The sequence below is a fragment of the Schistocerca piceifrons genome, chromosome 11 (assembly GCF_021461385.2).
Source record: "Schistocerca piceifrons isolate TAMUIC-IGC-003096 chromosome 11, iqSchPice1.1, whole genome shotgun sequence".
NCBI classification, from domain to species: Eukaryota; Metazoa; Arthropoda; class Insecta; order Orthoptera; family Acrididae; genus Schistocerca; species Schistocerca piceifrons.
This window is the reverse complement of record NC_060148.1, coordinates 173,117,642-173,138,544: the sequence shown is the minus strand read 5'-3', so window position 1 is coordinate 173,138,544 and position 20,903 is coordinate 173,117,642. Positions and strand designations below refer to the sequence as shown.

The window sequence follows — 20,903 nt, the reverse complement described above, 5'->3', positions numbered from 1 at the left end:
GGTCGGCTGAGCGCGTGTCATCTGCTACAATCGACGATAGATCAGGCGATAGCTGTAGATGGGAGCGTAATGGATTAAAATAGGGGCACTCAATTAAAAGGTGTCTGACCGTCCACAGCTGAGAGCAGTGGGGACAGAGTGAGGGAGGATCGCCACTTAAAAGATGTCGATGGATAAAAAGACAGTGCCCTATCCGGAGTCTAGCTAAAATTACCTCCTCCCGACGACGCGTTCGGGAGAAAGAGGTCCAAGCGCAAGGAAGGGCTTTCACTTCCCGCAATTTATTATGAGGAAGTGTTGACCAATGCGCATGCCATAAATGAGCAACTTGGCGACATAAACCGCTCCGTAGATCGGTAATGGGAAGTGACTGAATAGCTGGCCGAGGAAGAGAGACTGCAGCCTTGGCCGCTATATCGGCCGCCTCATTCCCACAGATACCAGCGTGTCCCGGGAGCCAGACGAACGCCACCGAGACACCCCCCAGGTGGAGCAGGCGCAGAGTCCTGAATCCGGTGGACCAGAGGGTTCACAGGGTAAAGAGCTTGGAGACTTAGGAGAGAGCTGAGAGAATCTGAGCAGATTACGTACTGTATCCGCTGATGGCAGCGGATGTAGTGGACAGCCTGGAGAACAGCGTAAAGCTCCGCAGTATAAACTGAACACTGGTCAGGAAGCCGGAAGTGATTTCGGGTGTCGCCAACAATATAGGCACTCCCTACACCTAACGATGTTTTCGAGCCATCGGTGTAAATAAATGTGACGTCCGTCATTTGTGCACATAGAGCAGCAAATGCCCGACGATAAACAAGTGGAGGGGTACCATCCTTGGGAAATTGACATAGGTCTCGGAGCAAGTCGATCCGGGGACGGAGCCAAGGCGGTGCTGTACCCCAGGTTGTCAAGGTGGTTTTAGGAAAGCGGAAGGAAAGAGAATGGAGCAGTTGACGGAAGCGGACTCCCGGGGGTAGTAGGGAGGAGGAGCGGCCTGCATACCCTACATCAAAGGAGGCGTCGAAAAAAAGGTCATGGGCTGGATTAGCAGGCATGGAAGACAGATGGCTAGCATAACGACTCAGAAGGACTGCCCGCCGATTGGACAGCGGAGGTTCAGCAGTCGCAGCATAAAGGCTTTCCACAGGGCTGGTGTAAAAAGCTCCAGACACTAAACGTAATCCACGGTGGTGGATAGAGTCGAGACGCCGAAGAATAGACGGCCGAGCAGAGGAGTAGACTATGCTTCCATAATCCAATTTCGAGCGCACTAAGGCGCGATAGAGGCGGAGAAGGACCACTCGGTCCGCTCCCCAGGAGGTACCATTCAGGACACAAAGGGTGTTAAGGGAACGCAGACAGCGAGCCGAAAGATAGGAAACGTGGGAGGACCAGCACAGTTTTCTGTCAAACATAAGACCCAAGAATTTAGCGACGTCGGAAAACGGAAGGTTGACAGGACCTAGATGTAAGGAGGGCGGAAGAAACTCCTTACGTCGCCAAAAATTAACACAAACGGTCTTACTAGGTGAGAAACGGAAGCCGGTTTCGATGCTCCACGAGTGGAGGCGATCGAGACATCCTTGAAGACGTCTTTCAAGAAGGCTGGTCCGTTGAGAGCTGTAGTAGATCGCAAAATCGTCCACAAAGAGGGAGCCCGAGACATCAGGAAGGAGACAATCTATAATTGGATTAATGGCGACGGCGAACAGTACAACACTCAGCACGGAGCCCTGGGGTACCCCGTTTTCTTGGGAGAAAGTACGGGAGAGAGTAGTGTTCACCCGCACCCTAAATGTGCGCTCTGCCATAAATTCGCAAAGAAAAAGGGGCAGCCGGCCTCGAAAGCCCCAAGAGAACAGTGTGCGGAGGATGCCTGTCCTCCAACAGGTATCGTATGCTCTCTCCAGATCAAAAAATATTGCTACCGTTTGGCGTTTCCGGAGAAAATTGTTCATGATATACGTGGAGAGAGCAACAAGATGGTCAACAGCAGAACGATGCTTTCGGAATCCGCATTGGGCTGGTGTTAAAAGACTGCGGGATTCCAGCCACCAAGCTAAACGGTAATTCACCATACGCTCCAAAACCTTACAGACACTACTCGTGAGAGAAATGGGGCGATAGCTAGAGGGGAGATGTTTGTCCTTTCCAGGTTTCGGAACGGGAACGACAATAGCTTCCCGCCATTGCCTGGGAAAGGTACTGTCGGTCCAAATTCTATTATAAAGGCAAAGGAGGTAACGCAGACTATGGGTTGATAAATGCAGCAACATTTGGACATGGATACCATCCGGTCCTGGGGCGGAGGAGCGAGAAGAAGAGAGGGCATGTTGGAGTTCCCGCATGGAGAAAACAGTATTGTAGCTTTCGTGATTTTGAGAGGAGAAAGCAAGATGTCGCACTTCCGCTGCACGTTTCTTCAGGAGAAACGCTGGCGGGTAATTTGAAGAGCTCGAAATCTCAGCAAAGTGCTGACCCAATGAGTTGGAAATTGCGACGGGGTCCACTAAGGTATCATGCGCGACAGTGAGCCCAGAGACCGGCGAGAAACTAGGCGCGCCTGAGAACCGTCGAAGCCGACTCCAAACTTCCGAGGAGGGAGTGAAGGTGTTAAATGAGCTAATAAAGAATTTCCAGCTCGCCTTCTTGCTATCGCGGATGACGCGACGGCATCGCGCACGGAGCTGCTTATATCGGATACAGTTGGCCAAAGTTGGATGGTGACGGAAAATGCGAAGAGCACGTCGCCGCTCACGTATTGCGTCACGGCATGCCTCGTTCCACCAAGGAACTGGGGGGCGCCGGGGCAATTCGGAAGTGCGTGGTATTGAACGTTCCGCAGCTGTGAGAATAACGTCGGTAAAATGTGTGACCTCATCGTCGACGCTGGGAAAGCGACGGTCATCGAATGTCGCTAGAGACGAAAAAAGTGTCCAATCGGCTTGGGCAAACTTCCAGCGTCGCGAGCGCATATATGGCAGTTGAGGCTGCAGTCTAAGAACACATGGAAAGTGGTCACTCGAGTGGGTATCATCAAGGGCGAACCATTCGAAGCGCCGAGCTAGCGGAACAGTACCGACCGCAAGGTCCAAATGAGATAAATTTGTCGTGGAGGCAGACAAAAATGTGGGGACTCCAGTGTTGAGGCAGACTAGATCCGCTTGGTGGAAGAAGTCTAGCAATAGTGAGCCACGTGGACAAGGATGCGGAGATCCCCAAAGCGGGTGATGGGCATTGAAATCCCCAACCAGCAAATAGGGGGGTGGAAGCTGATCAAGAAGATGAAGGAGATCAGCTCGTGCCATTGGTGTGGATGATGGAATGTATACCGTACAAAGAGAGAACGTGTATCCGGAAAGGGAAAGACGGACGGCGACAGCTTGGAAGGAACTGTTTAAGGGGATTGGGTGATAATGGAGAGTATCATGGAGCAGAATCATGAGTCCTCCATGGGCTGGAGTGCCTTCAACAGAGGGGAGGTCATATCGGACTGACTGAAAGTGAGGGAGAACAAAGCGGTCATGGGGACGCAGCTTTGTTTCCTGAAGACAAAAGATGACCGGCGAGTAGGATCGTAAGAGGATCGACAATTCATCCCGATTGGCTCGAATGCCGCGGATATTCCAGTGGATAATGGACATAGGGTGAACAGAAAATGGAGGAACGTGACCAAGGGTGCTGTCAACACAACGACTGCTCAGAGCTTGCGACCGACAGCATGGAATGGAATTCAGTCGAAGGCAGAAGATCCTGATCCATAGGTTGGTCAGGAGCAGCTCCTGCCACCAGCGATCGGCCGGTTGACCGGCCACCAGCAGTGCGCCTCGGCGACACAGAAGACGGCCGAGGGCGATTTCCGCCAGGTGGTGCTGTAGATGGGACACGCCTTGGCGGAGAAGGAGAGGAACTGTGTTTCTTCGTAGCCTTCTTGGAAGTATGATGTTTAGATGAAGAAGGAACCGATGGTTGTGAAGTTGCGGTACGTAAAAACTCTTCACGAGAATGCTCTTTTTTTGAAGACTTGGCGTCTGACTTTTGGGCTCGAGATTTAGCAGAACCCGACGAAGGGTGAGCCATAGAGTGGGCAGGCAAAAGTGGTGAGGTTGAACGGGCGATCTTTGCGCTGGCCGATCTGACGACCGTAGTACTAAAAGTGAGGTCGCAAGTCTGCGTGGCAGCCTCCTTTATTGGCCGAGGAGAAGCAAGGACAGTGCTGTATTTTCCTGTCTGAGGCATGGTGGGCTGTCGACTGGCGAATAATTTTTGAGCAGCAAAGGTCAACACCTTTTCCTTCACTCTTATTTCCTGGATGAGGTTTTCATCCTTAAAAACGGGGCAATCTCGAGAGGAAGCAGCGTGGTCACCCATACAGTTGATGCAGCGAGGGGATGGAGGTGGACAAGCACCCTCATGGGCATCCTTGCCATACGTAACACATTTGGCCGGATTGGAACAGGACTGGCTGGTGTGATTGAACCGCTGACACCGATAGCAACGCGTAGAGTTTGGGACGTAAGGGCGAACGGAAATTATCTCATAGCCTGCTTTGATTTTCGATGGGAGTTGAACTTTGTCAAATGGCAAGAAGACAGTGTGGGTTGGAATGATGTTCGTGTCAACCCTTTTCATAACTCTATGAACAGCTGTTACGCCCTGGTCAGACAGGTAGTGCTGAATTTCTTCGTCAGACAATCCATCGAGGGAGCGTGTATAAACGACTCCACGCGAGGAATTTAAGGTACGGTGCGGTTCCACCCAGACAGGGAAGGTGTGGAGCAGAGAAGTACGCAGCAATTTTTGAGCCTGGAGGGCACTGTGTGTTTCTAACAACAGGGTGCCATTCCGTAATCTGGAACAAGAGTTTACAGGACCCGCAATTGCGTCAACACCTTTCTGAATAATGAAAGGGTTTACTGTGGAAAAGTCGTGACCTTCGTCAGACCGAGAAACAACAAGGAACTGTGGCAACGATGGAAGAACTGTCTGTGGCTGAGACTCAGTGAACTTACGTTTGTGAGCAGACATAGTGGAAGGTGAGGAAACCATTGCGGAAGAATCCCCCATGATTACCGGCGTCTCCGATGGCGCGCTCCTCCCTTGTGGGGGCCCTCACCGAGGGCACACCCGCCTTAGGTGATTGTTCACACCTCCCGACAAACGGACGGAGGGACCAATCGGCACTTTCGGAAGGTATCAGCTCGGGTAATCACCCCTCCCTGGGCCTGGCCGTTACCAGGAGGTACGTACGTGTCCTACCTGTCTACCCGGGGCAGGGAATTACGCGTTACCCCATCACCGGCTACGCATGGAAGTGCGTGGGTCGGCCTTCAGACACGCACAGGGAGGAAAAAAGAGAAAGGGAAAGGAAAGAAGAGGGGGTCTCAAACGCCGCAGCGGAGAAAAGGGCAAGGAGAAGAGGGAAGGAAAAGAGAAGGACAGAGGATGGACGAGGACTTGCAAGTTTATAAAACAAGGAATTTGGAACAGTTTCGAGCGTCCGTCTCCGGACGTAGGCACAAACCATACTCCCAGAGGGGGAGAAAGGGAAGGAAAGAGCCAGAGGTGAGGGGGGGGGGGGGCGAAGATGGGGGACGGGGAGGGATGCGGAAAGGAAAGGGAAGGTATGCAGCCCGGAAAGGAAGGAGGGCCACATTAGCTCGGGGTTCCGTGCTCGCTACGCACGTGTCCACAAAAGAGTTGTGGACCCCCTGGGGGGAAAACAAAGCTGTGACCAATGGGTTCCCCACATAGGTGTACATGAGTGGGCCCAGAGGAGAGGTGGAGGAAGAAGTAACTGGAGTTCAGAGGTGAGGGACAGTGTGGAATGTGATCAAAATCCCTTATCCAGGCCGCCATTATGGAAGATGGGTTTCCATGTTTGGAAAGAGGGGATGATAGTTTGGATGCTTAGGAGAGTCGCAAACATAGGTAGCATAACTGAGAAGCTGCTGTTGGCTCTTGATACACAATGAATGGACCCCAGCCTCCATACATAAGCTGTCCACAGGACTAGTTCAAAAGGCTCCTGTTGCAAATCAAACACCACAGTGGTGCATCAGATCCTGTATCCACAATGCTGAGGATGATGCCGAACCATATACCAGACTCCCATAACCAATACAGGGTTGTATCATGGCTTTGTAAAGCTGCAGAAGGGTAGTGCACTATGCACCCCTGCTGGTGTTACTCGCGTGATAAAGTGTACTGAGGTGCAGCAAGCACTTTCACTTACACTGAAAAATACTGGGAACTCATGTCAACTAAGAAACAAAGACCAGCCCTAAAAAGCAGTAAGTTCCTGCCACATTGAGTAGTTTGTCAGGAAGATAAAGTTCTGGTTGTGGATGAACCATACCATGTTGACAGAAAACCATGACATAGGTCTTGGCACCTGAAAACCAAAATCCATGGGTCAGTGCCCATGACAGCATCTTTCATATGGTGCCTTGCAGTCTACATTCAATGACACCCACACTAGAGGAGCAATAGTAAGAGGCCCAAATAGTCAGCATGTAAGGTTGGTGATACTGATGACCTCACAGCTGGAGGTGACCACTGATGGCTTGTAGAAAGACAAGGACACTCAGTACAGAGCCCTGCAGGACTTCATTCTCTTGGATATGTGGAGTTCTGCGGGAAGCACCAACTAGAAGCCAGAACATACACTGTGACAGGAAATTCTACATAAAAATTGGGTGTGGATCCCACAGACCCCACTTGTGTAAGGCAGCAAGGATATAGCATCACCTCCAGCTGTCATACAGCTTTTGCTAGTCAAAGAAGATGGCTATAATGCATTGACATTGGGAAAAAGCTGATTGGCTGGCAGACTGCAGGCAAACCAGATTGTCTGTAGTGGAACAGCCTTGGTGAAAACCACACTGGGATGCAGCCAGAAGACCCCGAGACTCAAGGAGCCACACAGCTGCCAGCTCACTTCGCATTCAAGCAATTTACGGAGAACATTGGTGACACTTACTGGGTGATAACTGCTCATCTCTAAAGGAGCTTACCCAATTTCAGCACTGTGACAACGATACTTTCTAATTGTTACGATGGGAACTGGCCCTCGCTCCAGATCCAGTTACAGATGGCAAGGATATGATGCTGACAATCCACTGATAGGTGCTTGATCATTTGGTTGTGGATGTGACCTGGCCCTGGTGCTGTATCAGCACAGAGGACTAGGACACTGATGAATCCCCACTCAATGAATGGAGCTTTATACAGCTCCAGGTGGCATGTAGTAAAAGATAATTGCTTTTGCTCTACCCACTGCTTGATAACATGAAGAGAGGAGGTACGTGGTCTGATGGTTGAAACATGCTGCTCCCAGCATTCTTCTTTTTATTATTTCATCAGGTGGCAGAACTGGGCATGAAGCCACTTAAAGTAAATAAGATGCTCCACCAATTGGTGCCACTTATGGTACTGGAGAGCCTGCCTACTATCACTAATGGCCTCTGCACTCTCTGATGACCGCCAAGGTAATCTCTCGTCAGAGCAGGCCCAAAGAACAGAGGATTGCTAAATCACTTGCCAAATGAATGGCTGTAATTATATTCTGGGCTGCCTTGTTGATGCCTCCATGCGGCGGGGAGTCAAGGCCGACAGCAAAGGCAAAAGCACTTAAGTCAGCAATGTTGAGACCCCATCTGGTCATGCATCCAGGGCAGTTATGCTGGGGGAGGGACAGGAAGATTGTGGAATGGTCCCTACCTACACAGGTCGTCATGAACTCCCCAGTGGATGGATGGGAGAAGCCAAGCGCTGTATATGAAAAGGTTAATGACCAAGAACACTCGGTGTGCCATGCCAAAAACGTGAGGGGGTATTAGTATTTAAGAGGCAAATCAAGTTGTGCCAGTCAGACTCCGAGGTCCTTATGATGGCCAGTGATCATGGTTAAAGCTCACAAAGGGTTATATGTATTGAAATTGCCCAAGATTAGAGAATATGGGGGCCGGGGGGGGGGGGGGGGGGCTGAGAAATCAATGCAAACAATATCTCATGAGATACTTTATCATCAGGAGGGAGGTAAACACTGCAGATCGTACTATGCCGAATGCACTTACCTGAACAACCACAGCCTCCAAAGTTGTATCAAGAGGCAAAAGTTTGATATACAGAGTATCCAGAACATATGTGTGAACTCCTTTCTGGGTACCATTGTGTGGTTCAAACTAGGGCCTCAGGGGTTGCTGGAATCTCTGCCTTGGCCACAGGAGTTGAACAGGTGGATCTGCTAGTATGGGGGACCACTGGAAGGTCATCCTCCTCCTTAAAACACTTTTCTTGTCTTCTCTCCTTACAGGATTTTGATTATGCCAAGGACTTCTCTGAATCAGTTTCAGGTAAAGATGATGATCATGAAGCTGTGTGACCAACAGTTTGTAGTTCCTTTAGCACTTGCTGGTGTCCAGTTGTAGACCAGTACAACCCAGCGAAGGAAATGACCCCAAGGACCTCTTACTTGCAAGAGAAGCCAGAAGAAGCTTATTCATCTCAGGCTGGGAGGTGGGGACAAATGTCCCTGGTGTATGGGAAGCTATCGATCCCAAAGCAGGTGTGGAAAAAGCAGCAAAAGGGGATCCCCCAAACCAACAGGGGTGCAAGGATGGTTCAGTGGCCCTGAGGGGCCCACTACAGAAAGAGTAACAGGCCAGAGTACCATCAGCAAAGGGGAAATGTCTTTGTAGCTGTAGCATATGACATTGTGTACATGCTGGGGGCAAATGCTTGTACTTCCTTTCGGCCTCTTTGTCAGTAGGTTTGTCCTGAGTCTTGTACTCTTGTACCTTCTTCACTCTCTAGAGAACAGTGTAATCTGGTGAGCAGGGAGTGTGGTGCTCTCCACAGTCAACACAGATGTGGAGAGAGGCACACTGAGCATTTGCAGGCGACACTCATCCACAGTCTCTACAGATGAGGTTAGTGCTGCAATGCAAACATGTGCCCAAATTCCAGACACTAAGCACCACAGGGAGAGGGGTGGGATGGGGGTGGGGGGGGTGGGGGGGGGTGGGGGGGGGGGGAAGAGATCTACGATTTCACATCACATCAGTGTACCACCACCTTGACCTTTTCAGCCAATGAATCACCCTAAAAGGCCCCCGGGGCGGAGGGGTGGGACATGGACAGAGAATGGAGTGAAATGTAATGGCGGTCGAGGAGGTTAGAACTGGAGTAAATGCATACCCAGCTGAAGCCAAGAAGTCCACTAATTTTATTTAAATAAAACTTCTTTCCTTCTGAAAATCAATGCCATATTATTATACAAAATATAAAACATATAAGATATCATGACAACTTTCTGCTTCTCTCCAGTGTCACAGTCACGGTAGTGATGTGAATTATGGATGCTATGTCAGTTACAAATTTAATTATCTTACAATTGAATGTAATTGTGAATTTGTCCTAAATTTTTACAAATAAAAATGAATATAATCGTTTGGCTTGCACCACTAACAATCCTTCAGAAGTCACAGAGAACAATTCACATATATGCCCTTTGGACACCTATGGTATTTGTGCTAGTACCTCAAAACTAAAGATAAATTTTCCACTATAATGAACAGGCACAAGGAATAGCCTTTGATGTAAAAAGCAGTGACCACTTGTTTTATGTGCAGTAGAGTACAAATTCACAGCTGGTTTACTCTCCACCACTTTTCTCAGTCAAGTGGTGTAATTATGCAGTCACACTCTTGGTACTATTACAGCTGTCAGTGAATATCCATGCAAGCCACCAAAGTGAAGTTTACAGCAATTTCCCTCTTGTTACATCCGTATTTGTTCTTCCATGATTTTTGTGAAATCTCCTATCTGATGGGTGGACTTTCTCTGCATCCACAATATCCAGTATCTCAAATGTATCCCTATAAAAGCAGTGGCATAAGAAATTTTGTTTTTGGGCCACTCAACTGAAAGGTTCTCATGGCATGTGTGTGAAAAAAGCTAACTGAGTGGTACAATGTGTGCAGAACAAATACAGCACTTCTGCAGTAGCAATATTAGCAGGTGCATAAATATATTTGTGTTAATTTCCTTTTACTCTGTCTTTCTGTGTGGAAACCAATATTGTAAGCTTTTCTCTATCTGCATTTAGCTTTTCCTTGTTTGTGGTAATGTGAGAGCCTTGCCCTCATTTACTAATTATTTCATTAATCTTAACCCTGCTGTAGCTGCCACTACCACGTGACAGACAAGCATCTGTTGAAAACCTAGCTCAGAGGGCAACATCACCAGTGTGACTTAGAAGTGGCCAAAAGTACATTTGACATTCTGGCAGTGAATGTTCTCAAAACAACCGAGCCACATATGAGAAGCAGGTAGTCAGTTTGAAAGCTACCATCTTCGCCATAACTTCGAAGTGATTAAAAGTGAGCAACTGCAATATTGGCTATTACCATGGACTTCAGTCAGTATTGTGCTTAGTGATATTAGAAATATGGGGAGCGTGACTGAGTGTGTTTCAGTGCTAAGTGTACCAGTGTTGCAATTTTCAGTGCGAATAAAGTGTTTATTCGTGAATAATTTGCATGTAATTTACCTACATCATAACAATATAATAAAATGGATTGGTATGTAATAAAGAAAAAAAAAGTAGACACATCTGATGATTCTGGTCACCATTCAGCCGCAAAAAACACCACCAGATGTAAAGGCACAAACCAGCATTTCGTCGAAACTTCCACAACGAAGTTCATCAACCGATTCCTTTAAACACACAGATATTGGCATTTAATAGGATGTATTACAATCCGTATATTACTGATGATATAAAACACAAGCTTCTCACAGCTCCAATGAAACCTGGAAAAAGTTGTCTTTCCTACTTCTGAGCACAACAATGAAGGGCGAGTTGAACGTAAGCAAGTGCAAGATAATTATTTTAAACAGTATCCATCCACAGCTTGTGTTCTCACAAGTTAAAAAGGGACTTCTCTGCACTAACTGTTCACTTTTTGTGAATAATAAAATGGCTGGAGGAAAGAAATCCATTATCACCAAGAAAATTGTGACTGAACCACAAACAAAGTTTGCCAAACTTACTGATAAATATGGTGACCTCGAGACTCACTCTCAGCTCAAGTACCACATTAAAGCACCAACAGATGCAAAATTAAATCACTACACTAGGAATGCAAACCTGATGTCATAAATCAATTAGAGAAAACAGAGACCATCTTGTACCTATAATAAAAACAATCATATTTCATGGAAATCAAAATATTCCCCTGCGTGGTCATACAGATGATGGAAGTCTATTAGAAAACGATAATGATCGTGAAAGTATAGTGAGTAACATGGGAAACTTTAGAGCTCTTGTAAGATTTAGAATTGACACTGGAGACTTGCAACTAAACCATCACCTTGAGACCACTTAAGCGAATGCCACTTACATATGTAAAACAATGTGTAAGGAACTTAATTCATGCTGTGAAACAGTGATGTTATCGAGATTACTGGAGGAAATCAAAGATTATCATTATAACAGGATACTCTTCGGTGAGGCTATGGACATAGCACACACTGCCCAACTGAATTTAGCTGCAAGATATGTTGATGGTGATGGCAAATTACACGAAAGATTCTTTGAGTTTCATTGATATCAATAAAGACAAGGATTGTAGTGGAAGATGAACCTCAAGTGTGTTAAGATGATGAGCGTAGCATTACTGGTGAAGTATAGGTACTACAATTCTAAGGAGAATGGAAAGCCTTTCTCTGACCCTGGAGAACTGTGTGGGTATAGGCTGTGACAGTTGCTCAGTTAAGATGTCAGAATTGAAAGGAGCTATGACTACAATAAAAAAGAAAGCTATCAACGTGCAAGTAGCACCATGTCGAAGTCGTCATCTCAACCTAACTGCCTCTCGCAGCTGCGAAGTTACAAGTGTGAGAAACTCACCTGCTGCTATTGAAGTAGTAGTATTGTCCTTTACAGTGTCTAACAACACTCCCCATTTATGTAAATTGATGCCGACAGATAACCCATGTCTCTACTTTGTCCCCTGAGTCATTGTGGTTGCAGGATCAAAATACTGTCTGTCCCCTTGGACATGTCCAAAACAATGGACAACACAAGCATATTTGACATGTAGAGATTAGATATGAATAAAAATTTATTTTGCAGTGATAGTTACTCCTTCCATTTATCTTTAACCAAAAATATGTAACTTTACTTCGGGCTAACTTTCATGACCTTGTTTAGTCAAAAATCTCTGCTCCTCGAATGTAGCATTATTGAGCAGCCAAATTCTGGCTGAAACAACACCCATAGATCTTCAAAACCAATTAGCATGTACGCATTACATTTCCGTTACTTGAAACAAAGATTAAGCCTGTATTTTATTCAACTGCTAAGAATACCGTAATTTAATTGGGCTTTTTCAGAATCAAGTTACATATGTAGCACTCCTCTCGCTCTCCTCCTCCCCCTCCCCCTCTCTATTTCTTGATTACATTCCTTCCATGTTGTTCTAGTCAAAAGGTGCAATCCCATATTTTAGTAACTTTAAAGTGTATATGTGGTCTGTTACACAGCTTAATTCTTTTGAATGAACAGCTACACAGCACAGTAATGCATTAGCCTCCACTGGTGAAACATCATAACAATAGCAAGTTAGATATATTGCTTTCTCTGTGTGTTTTATAGTTAATTCTTGAATAGTAGTGCTGGAATGGACATAACATGTGCACGCTGTGTGGAGAGTCACTGCGGAGAAACAGAAATCAGACTGAATAAAATGTAAAGACCATACTACCATCAAACTGTTGAGTAGTAAATTCTTGATGTATTTGTAGTTCCTGAATGTAATGCCCTCCAAGAAAGTTGTCATGTTCAAAATACTCTTGGACCAAAGCTGGCTGAAACCTTGAGCAGAAACCCTCGAAATATTTAGCAAGCCATGGAATGTAGACTGAAGAGAGAAATGATACACCTCTGGGACGGTAGCATCAGAAGAGTGGAGGGGAGACGAAGGGCAAGAATGAATATGGATGAAATTTGTGCAATAAATGAAAGCGCATGCTATTGGTGGTAACCCCCAAACAGTAGTGAAAGTAGGATTCTTCGACTCAATAATATTTTTATATTGCCAACATATAACTATACTTAAAATACTTGTTGCGACAAATAGGTAGGCAGTTATGGGAAGATTCATTTTCATTCCACAGGTTGTGTGTGTTAGCTATGACTGACACCATCACGAGGAAAGGTACTTGTATAGTTTACAATGTGGTAATGGCAGGTACATCACACCTATCCATTTGTACCATTCAGTTCTAATGTATCTTACTGCTTGCATGTAATTTAAGGCATAAGGTAACGACTAACTGCACGGCAGAAGTGCTGAGTCATTGAAAGGCTCATCAACTTAGCTAGCTTTCCCCCCAAATACTACTTCAGAACTATGGTCCCATTTTACAGGCTGACTACATTACAGTAGCACTGTGAATAAGCACACTAAAATGTTTCACATGGCCAGTAATTTTGGGATCCATTTCCATTCTTGCAGATGAATTTATTTTTTTCAAGAGCCATCATACAGAATCACAAAATCATTCAAGAAGATTTTTACACCAACTAGATATGTCTGTAGTCTTGCACATATTTCCTGTGACTTTTCAGAAAACTGCTCAATAGTACTTCACAAGACTGCCTGTCCATAACACCTGCAGTGTCTCTACTCAGTAGGTTAGGATCACCTGTTTTTTTCTGCACAACTTTGTGTAGGTTTTCCTTGAATGTAATTGTCACAGCAGTATCACATGGCAAATAAAAACATACAATGCTGGCGTTCACATACATGGAACCATTAAGGGAACTACTCATTACAACAGGAAATCATAGCTTGAGTCTTGGGACTTGGTACGAATTTTAATATAACTTCATCAATGCAATCTTACGTAATTCTTATTTGTGCTTATAATGTAAAGAAGCAATTCTATGAACTCATAAGCTAAATTACTACACCTGCTCAAAGGCAATGTTTAAATCCATATGGGTATACTATAACAAAATGTTCTATTTTACCTGTTTCCTCGTTTCCAACCTGTGTCATGCTATAATACTGTAATTTAAAGTAAACACAGGACTGCTAAAGTGAATACACACACAATTGATAACCATCTCATTTTTTCACAACAACTCAGCGATGATTAATTCCATGTGGTCATATAAATTCTATAATTACCTCTTTATTCACACCCTCCTCCAACTCTTCTTTTATATTCATGTTGTGTGGGTAAACTTGGGCCTGTGGTAAAAATAACAAACTGTAATAAATACACTTAAGCAGTCACAGTCCTCCCATATTATATAAAATGTATCACATATATAAAGCCCAATTGTCATACTTTTTAATAACTAAATAGTATTTCTGGTTAAGTGTTCTCTTTTGAGTTCAAAATTCTGAGTGACAAGTTCACCATGGTATATTTCAATGGGAGGCAGAAAAAATTTTAAGACTAATTAATGACGACACCTTTGAAAATCCATTATGACCTTCAACTTAAGCCTTCTCCCTATGCTATTGTTTTCAGTCATATTTTCTAACTTCATTATCTTCATATGCATATAATGGTAGTGTAATCAAATAAAATGACACAGCTACTACCTAAAACAATGAAATCAATGTTGTTCATATCAAATGACACAATACAGCGTACATCAACTGTGTTGGGAAGGAGGAACTGGACTGTCAAGTGGCACATCACTCATACTACTATTACGATCAGAATCATAAAATGTCTAGAACAGTTAAATCAAAACCTTTCACTTCAGTAAATGCTTATTTGTGATAAAATTATTTAAAAAACACACACCCTACCTTGGCACACTACTTACTACTTTTCTAACATCATTAGCGCCTTTTGGTGGGGCAAGCATGTTTCTAACAGTACAAAAAGAGTATGAGCTACAGGCTGAAACAGTCCTATTCTTTGGATTTTATATATGGGTTTTACTTGCTGATCTCAAAAGAAGACAAAATTCTAGAAAGATTATTAATGGAGCAGCACCAGCATATCAAGACTGAAAAACTTGTAATGTTGAAGTAAGTGCTGGAATGAGAACAAATGAAACAGTGATAGAATAGAATGAAATTCATTAAACTGATATCGACATCTGTTGAGAATGTTAGATAATTAGCAGCCAAAGAATTTGATTGGAAATCACCTTACTGACAGAAACATAGTAGACCATTTAACTTTAAGAAAAAGCATATCGATACAATAATGAAACAACATGGTGTACAGAAAGAGGATGGCTTGAAGAGAGATGCTGGGCAGGAGATAGAAAGAATACAGCAACATTATGTTATTAATTGATCTTTGTATTAATTAACTGCCTACAGTAATACTAATATACTAGTACAAATAATGATAACAATGATTTTATTATTATTACTATCTGAGCCATGGCAGGCTTCCTCTTTGAATTCATGCCCCACACCTGGTGTATGTCATTTCTTTTCCTTGGAGCTTGTGGCACCATGGGGCACGGTACAGCCGCACAGGGTACGTAAACAGTATTTGCAATTCAGCCGAAATGAACAGATTGAAGAGACTGGTAGCCCTTTAAAAGTTATGTCAATTTAATAGTTGCAGGCAGAACTGTTAACAAAAGACGGAACATTGGTGTGGTCTTGGCTGTCTGTATCTGCTGTCGGTTCTTCTCTGTGGAAGTCACATTATGCAAGGAGCTTTCCCATCCAAACAACTGCCTGATTTGGATTGTGCTGCATGACTTAATACTTCGTGGCGTTGCTTTGGAAGGGGTTGGGGTAATGTCTAGCAACCAGACAAGCTTCTTATTGCTATTCAATTCCCATGTTCAACAGTGGATTCAATGATTTGGTAAACCTGAACACTGTTTTAAGAGTGACCATGTTTAGCATTAGACAAAGTTTTTGAAGAGAATCATCTGACAAGTCCGTTGATCTGTACAACTACTGTGGTCATGTGGCTGTATTAAGTGAGAATGACAGTGGAATTTAGATGCTCCCTGTCTGCTACAGTTTTCTACTATTGTGGCCCACTGTTTTGGACCTCGTCTCTTTTTTTTTTTTTTCCTTTTTTGGTCATCAGTCTACTGACTGGTTTGAAGTGGCCCGCCACGAATTCCTTTCCTGTGCTAACCTCTTCATCTCAGAGTAGCACTTGCAACCTACGTTCTCAATTATTTGCTTGACGTATTCCAATCTCTGTCTTCCTCTACAGTTTTTGCCCTCTACAGCTCCCTCTAGTACCATGGAAGTCATTCCCTCATGTCTTAGCAGATGTCCTATCATCCTGTCCCTTCTCCTTATCAGTGTTTTCCACATATTCCTTTCCTCTCCGATTCTGCGTAGAACCTCCTCATTCCTTACCTGATCAGTCCACCTAATTTTCAACATTCGTCTATAGCACCACATCTCAAATGCTTCGATTCTCTTCTGTTCCGGTTTTCCCACAGTCCATGTTTCACTACCATACAATGCTGTACTCCAGACGTACATCCTCAGAAATTTCTTCCTCAAATTAAGGCCGGTATTGGATATTAGTAGACTTCTCTTAGCCAGAAATGCCTTTCTTGCCATAGCGAGTCTGCTTTTGATGTCCTCCTTGCTCTGTCCGTCATTGGTTATTTTACTGCCTAGGTAGCAGAATTCCTTAACTTCATTGACTTCGTGACCATCAATCCTGATGTTAAGTTTCTCGCTGTTCTCATTTCTACTACTTCTCATTACCTTCGTCTTTCTCCGATTTACTCTCAAACCATACTGTGTACTCATTAGACTGTTCATTCCGTTCAGCAGATCATTTAATTCTTCTTCACTTTCACTCAGGATAGCAATGTCATCAGCGAATCGTATCACTGATATCCTTTCACCTTGTATTTTAATTCCACTCCAGAACCTTTCTTTTATTTCCATCATTGCTTCCTCGATGTACAGATTGAAGAGTAGGGGCGAAAGGCTACAGCCTTGTCTTACACCCTTCTTAATACGAGCACTTTGTTCTTGATCGTCCACTCTCATTATTCCCTCATGGTTGTTGTACATATTGTATATGACCCGTCTCTCCCTATAGCTTACCCCTACTTTTTCAGAATCTCGAACAGCTTGCACCATTTTATATTGTCGAACGCTTTTTCCATGTCGACAAATCCTATGAAAGTGTCTTGATTTTTCTTTAGCCTTGCTTCCATTATTAGCCATAATGTCAGAATTGCCTCTCTCGTCCCTTTACTTTTCCAAAAGCCTAACTGATCATCACCTAGTGCATTCTCAATTTTCTTTTCCATTCTTCTGTATATTATTCTTGTAAGCAGCTTCGATAATTTTCGCACTTGTCAGCTCTTGTCATCTTCGGAATTGTGTGGATGGTGCTTTTCCGATAGTCAGATGCTATATCGCCAGACTCATATATTCTACACACCAACGTGAATAGTCGTTTTGTTGCCACTTCCCCCAATGATTTTAGAAATTCTTATGGAATGTTATCTATCCCTTCTGCCTTATTTGACCGTAAGTCCTCCAAAGTTCTTTTAAATTCCGATTCTAATACTGGATCCCCTATCTCTTCTAAATCGACTCCTGTTTCTTCTTCTATCACATCAGACAAAACTTCACCCGCATAGAGGCTTTCAATGTATTCTTTCCACCTATCTGCTCTCTCCTCTGCATTTAAACAGTGGAATTCCTGTTGCGCTCTTAATGTTACCACCGTTGCTTTTAATGTCACCAAAGGTTGTTTTGTCTTTCCTGTATGCTGAGTCTGTCCTTCCGACAATCATATCTTTTTCGATGTCTTCACATTTTTCCTGCAGCCATTTCGTCTTAGCTTTCCTGCACTTCCTATTTATTTCATTCCTCAGCGACTTGTATTTCTGTATTCCTGATTTTCCCGGAACATGTTTGTACTTCCTCCTTTCATCAATCAACTGAAGTATTTCTTCTGTTACCCATGGTTTCTTTGCAGCTACCTTCTTTGTACCTATGTTTTCCTTCCCAACTTCTGTGATGGCCCTTTTTAGAGATGTCCATTCCTCTTCAACTGTACTGCCTACTGCGCTATTCCTTATTGCTGTATCTATAGCGTTAGAGAACTTCAAACGTATCTCGTCATTCCTTAGTACTTCCGTATCCCACTTCTTTGCGTATTGATTCTTCCTGACTAATGTTTTGAACTTCAGCCTACTCTTCATCACTACTATATTGTGATCTGAGTCTATACCTGCTCCTGGGTACGCCTTACAATCCAGTATCTGATTTCGGAATCTCTGTTTGACCATGATGTAATCTAATTGAAATCTTCCCGTATCTCCCGGCCTTTTCCAAGTATACCTCCTCCTCTTGTGATTCTTGAACAGGGTATTCGCTATTACTTGCTGAAACTTGTTACAGAACTCAATTAGTCTTTCTCCTCTTTCATTCCTTGTCCCAAGCCCATATTCTCCTGTAACCTTTTCTTCTACTCCTTCCCCTACAACTGCGTTCCAGATGCCCATGACTATTAGATTTTCGTCCCCCTTTACATACTGCATTACCCTTTCAATATTCTCATGCACTTTCTCTATCTGTTCATCTTCAGCTTGCGACGTCGGCATGTATACCTGAACTATCGTTGTCGGTGTTAGTCTGCTGTCGATTCTGATTAGAACAACCCGGTCACTGAACTGTTCACAGTAACACACCCTCTGCCCTGCCGTCCTATTCATAATGAATCTTACATCTGTTATACCATTTTCTGCTGCTGTTGCTATTACCCGATACTCATCTGACCAGAAATCCTTGTCTTCCTTCCACTTCACTTCACTGACACCTACTGTATCTTGATGGAGCCTTTGCATTTCCCTTTTCAGATTTTCTAGTTTCCCTACCACGTTCAAGCTTCTGACATTCCATGCCCAGACACTTAGAACATTATCCTTTCGTTGATTATTCAATCTTTTTCTCATGGTAACCTCCCCCTTGGCAGTCCCCTCTCAGATCTCCGAATGGGGGACTATTCCGGAATCTTTTGCCAATGGAGAGATCACCATGACACTTCTTCAATTACAGGACACTTGTCCTGTGGATACACGTTACATGTCTTTAATGCAGTGGTTTCCATTGCCTTCTGCATCCTCATGTCGTTGATCATTGCTGATCCTTCCGCCTTTAGGGGCAATTTCCCACCCCTAGGACAAGAGAGTGCCCTGAACCTCTATCCGCTCCTCCGTCCTCTTTGACAAGGCCGTTGGCAGAATAAGGCTGACTTATTATGCCGGAAGTCTTCGGCCGCCAATGCTGATTATTTATCAAAATTTAGGCAGTGGCGGGGATCGAACACGGGACCCAAGACATTTGATTATGAATCAAAGACGCTACCCCTAGACCACCCTCCTCGACTCTTAGGGCGTGCTCATCATACTGTGGCTGTTAACATTGCCTCTGTACATCAGCTTCATGGAATGCACCACTGCCAGTTACGAATGGGCAGCCTTCACTCAAATTATGTAAATTACTATTTGAAATGTGTACAAAAATTTTGTACCTTTTGATGTTTGGGGGTTTGATGGGATGAGTGCTTTTCTTGTACATACCACTGCGCACTGTTAGAATGGCCACATGCTGATTAGCTCTATGTGAATCATTCACGTCATATTTAGATGTCATCCAGACTTGTGAAAATATAGCCTGTTGGTAAGTAACTGGCACATTAGAGGCTCACGGGCTGGAAGAAGCAAAAGTGTGTAGAACTGTAAGTCTTATTGAGCTCTGAACGTTTTTTGTGTGTTTGTTCACTGGCCATTTGTGAATTGAAGAGTGAAAGAAATTTAATTGTCCAACTGTTTGTTATTTTAAAGTTGTCATGGGGTGACCTTTCCTCACCTTTTATTTATGTACTGCTAAAAGTCTGTTCTGAGTACTAATTACTGGTTTTCCTTTTTAAATAGCATTCTTGAGCTCCTATGCATGCACATTCACTTACTGAAGCACTTGCGCATCTGCTACAGTATAACTTCATAGAATTTTTACCGTGTCTGAAGCCAGTTATATCAATCTGTGCACACTAACTCTCAATTACTTAACTGCTCATTGGGGCAAGATTTAAAGCAACTTGCCCTGTCTGCTGAACGCTGCTCTAGAAATCAGTGCACCTGTTTACTTTATTAAACTACACTCCTGGAAATTGAAATAAGAACACCGTGAATTCATTGTCCCAGGAAAGGGAAACTTTATTGACACATTCCTGGGGTCAGATACATCACATGATCACACTGACAGAACCACAGGCACATAGACACAGGCAACAGAGCATGCACAATGTCGGCACTAGTACAGTGTATATCGACCTTTCGCAGCAATGCAGGCTGCTATTCTCCCATGGAGACGATCGTAGAGATGCTGGATGTAGTCCTGTGGAACGGCTTGCCATGCCATTTCCACCTGGCGCCTCAGTTGGACCAGCTTTCGTGCTGGACGTGCAGACCGCGTGAGACGACGCTTCATCCAGTCCCAAACATGCTCAATGGGGGACAGATCCGGAGATCTTGCTGGCCAGGGTAGTTGACTTACACCTTCTAGAGCACGTTGGGTGGCACGGGATACATGCGGACGTGCATTGTCCTGTTCGAACAGCACGTTCCCTTGCGGGTCTAGGAATGGTAGAACGATGGGTTCGATGACGGTTTGGATGTACCGTGCACTATTCAGTGTCCCCTCGACGATCACCAGTGGTGTACGGCCAGTGTAGGAGATCGTTGCCCACACCATGATGCCGGGTGTTGGCCCTGTGTGCCTCGGTCGTATGCAGTCCTGATTGTGGCGCTCACCTGCACGGCGCCAAACACGCATACGACCATCATTGGCACCAAGGCAGAAGCGACTCTCATCGCTGAAGACGACACGTCTCCATTCGTCCCTCCATTC

The 20,903-nt window shown here is 44.5% G+C and overlaps 1 protein-coding gene across 8 annotated transcripts in view; it reads right to left on the bottom strand.

The window, feature by feature from the left end:
• LOC124719913 (zinc finger protein 708-like) overlaps positions 1-20,903 on the bottom strand; it is a 120,125-nt gene that overhangs the window by 65,238 nt on the left and 33,984 nt on the right. For all 8 annotated transcript variants that reach the window (XM_047245103.1, XM_047245099.1, XM_047245104.1 and 5 more), the window contains one exon: positions 14,199-14,261. In XM_047245103.1, coding sequence (XP_047101059.1) covers positions 14,199-14,261 — 63 coding nt within the window. The remainder of the gene's footprint in view (positions 1-14,198; positions 14,262-20,903) is intronic.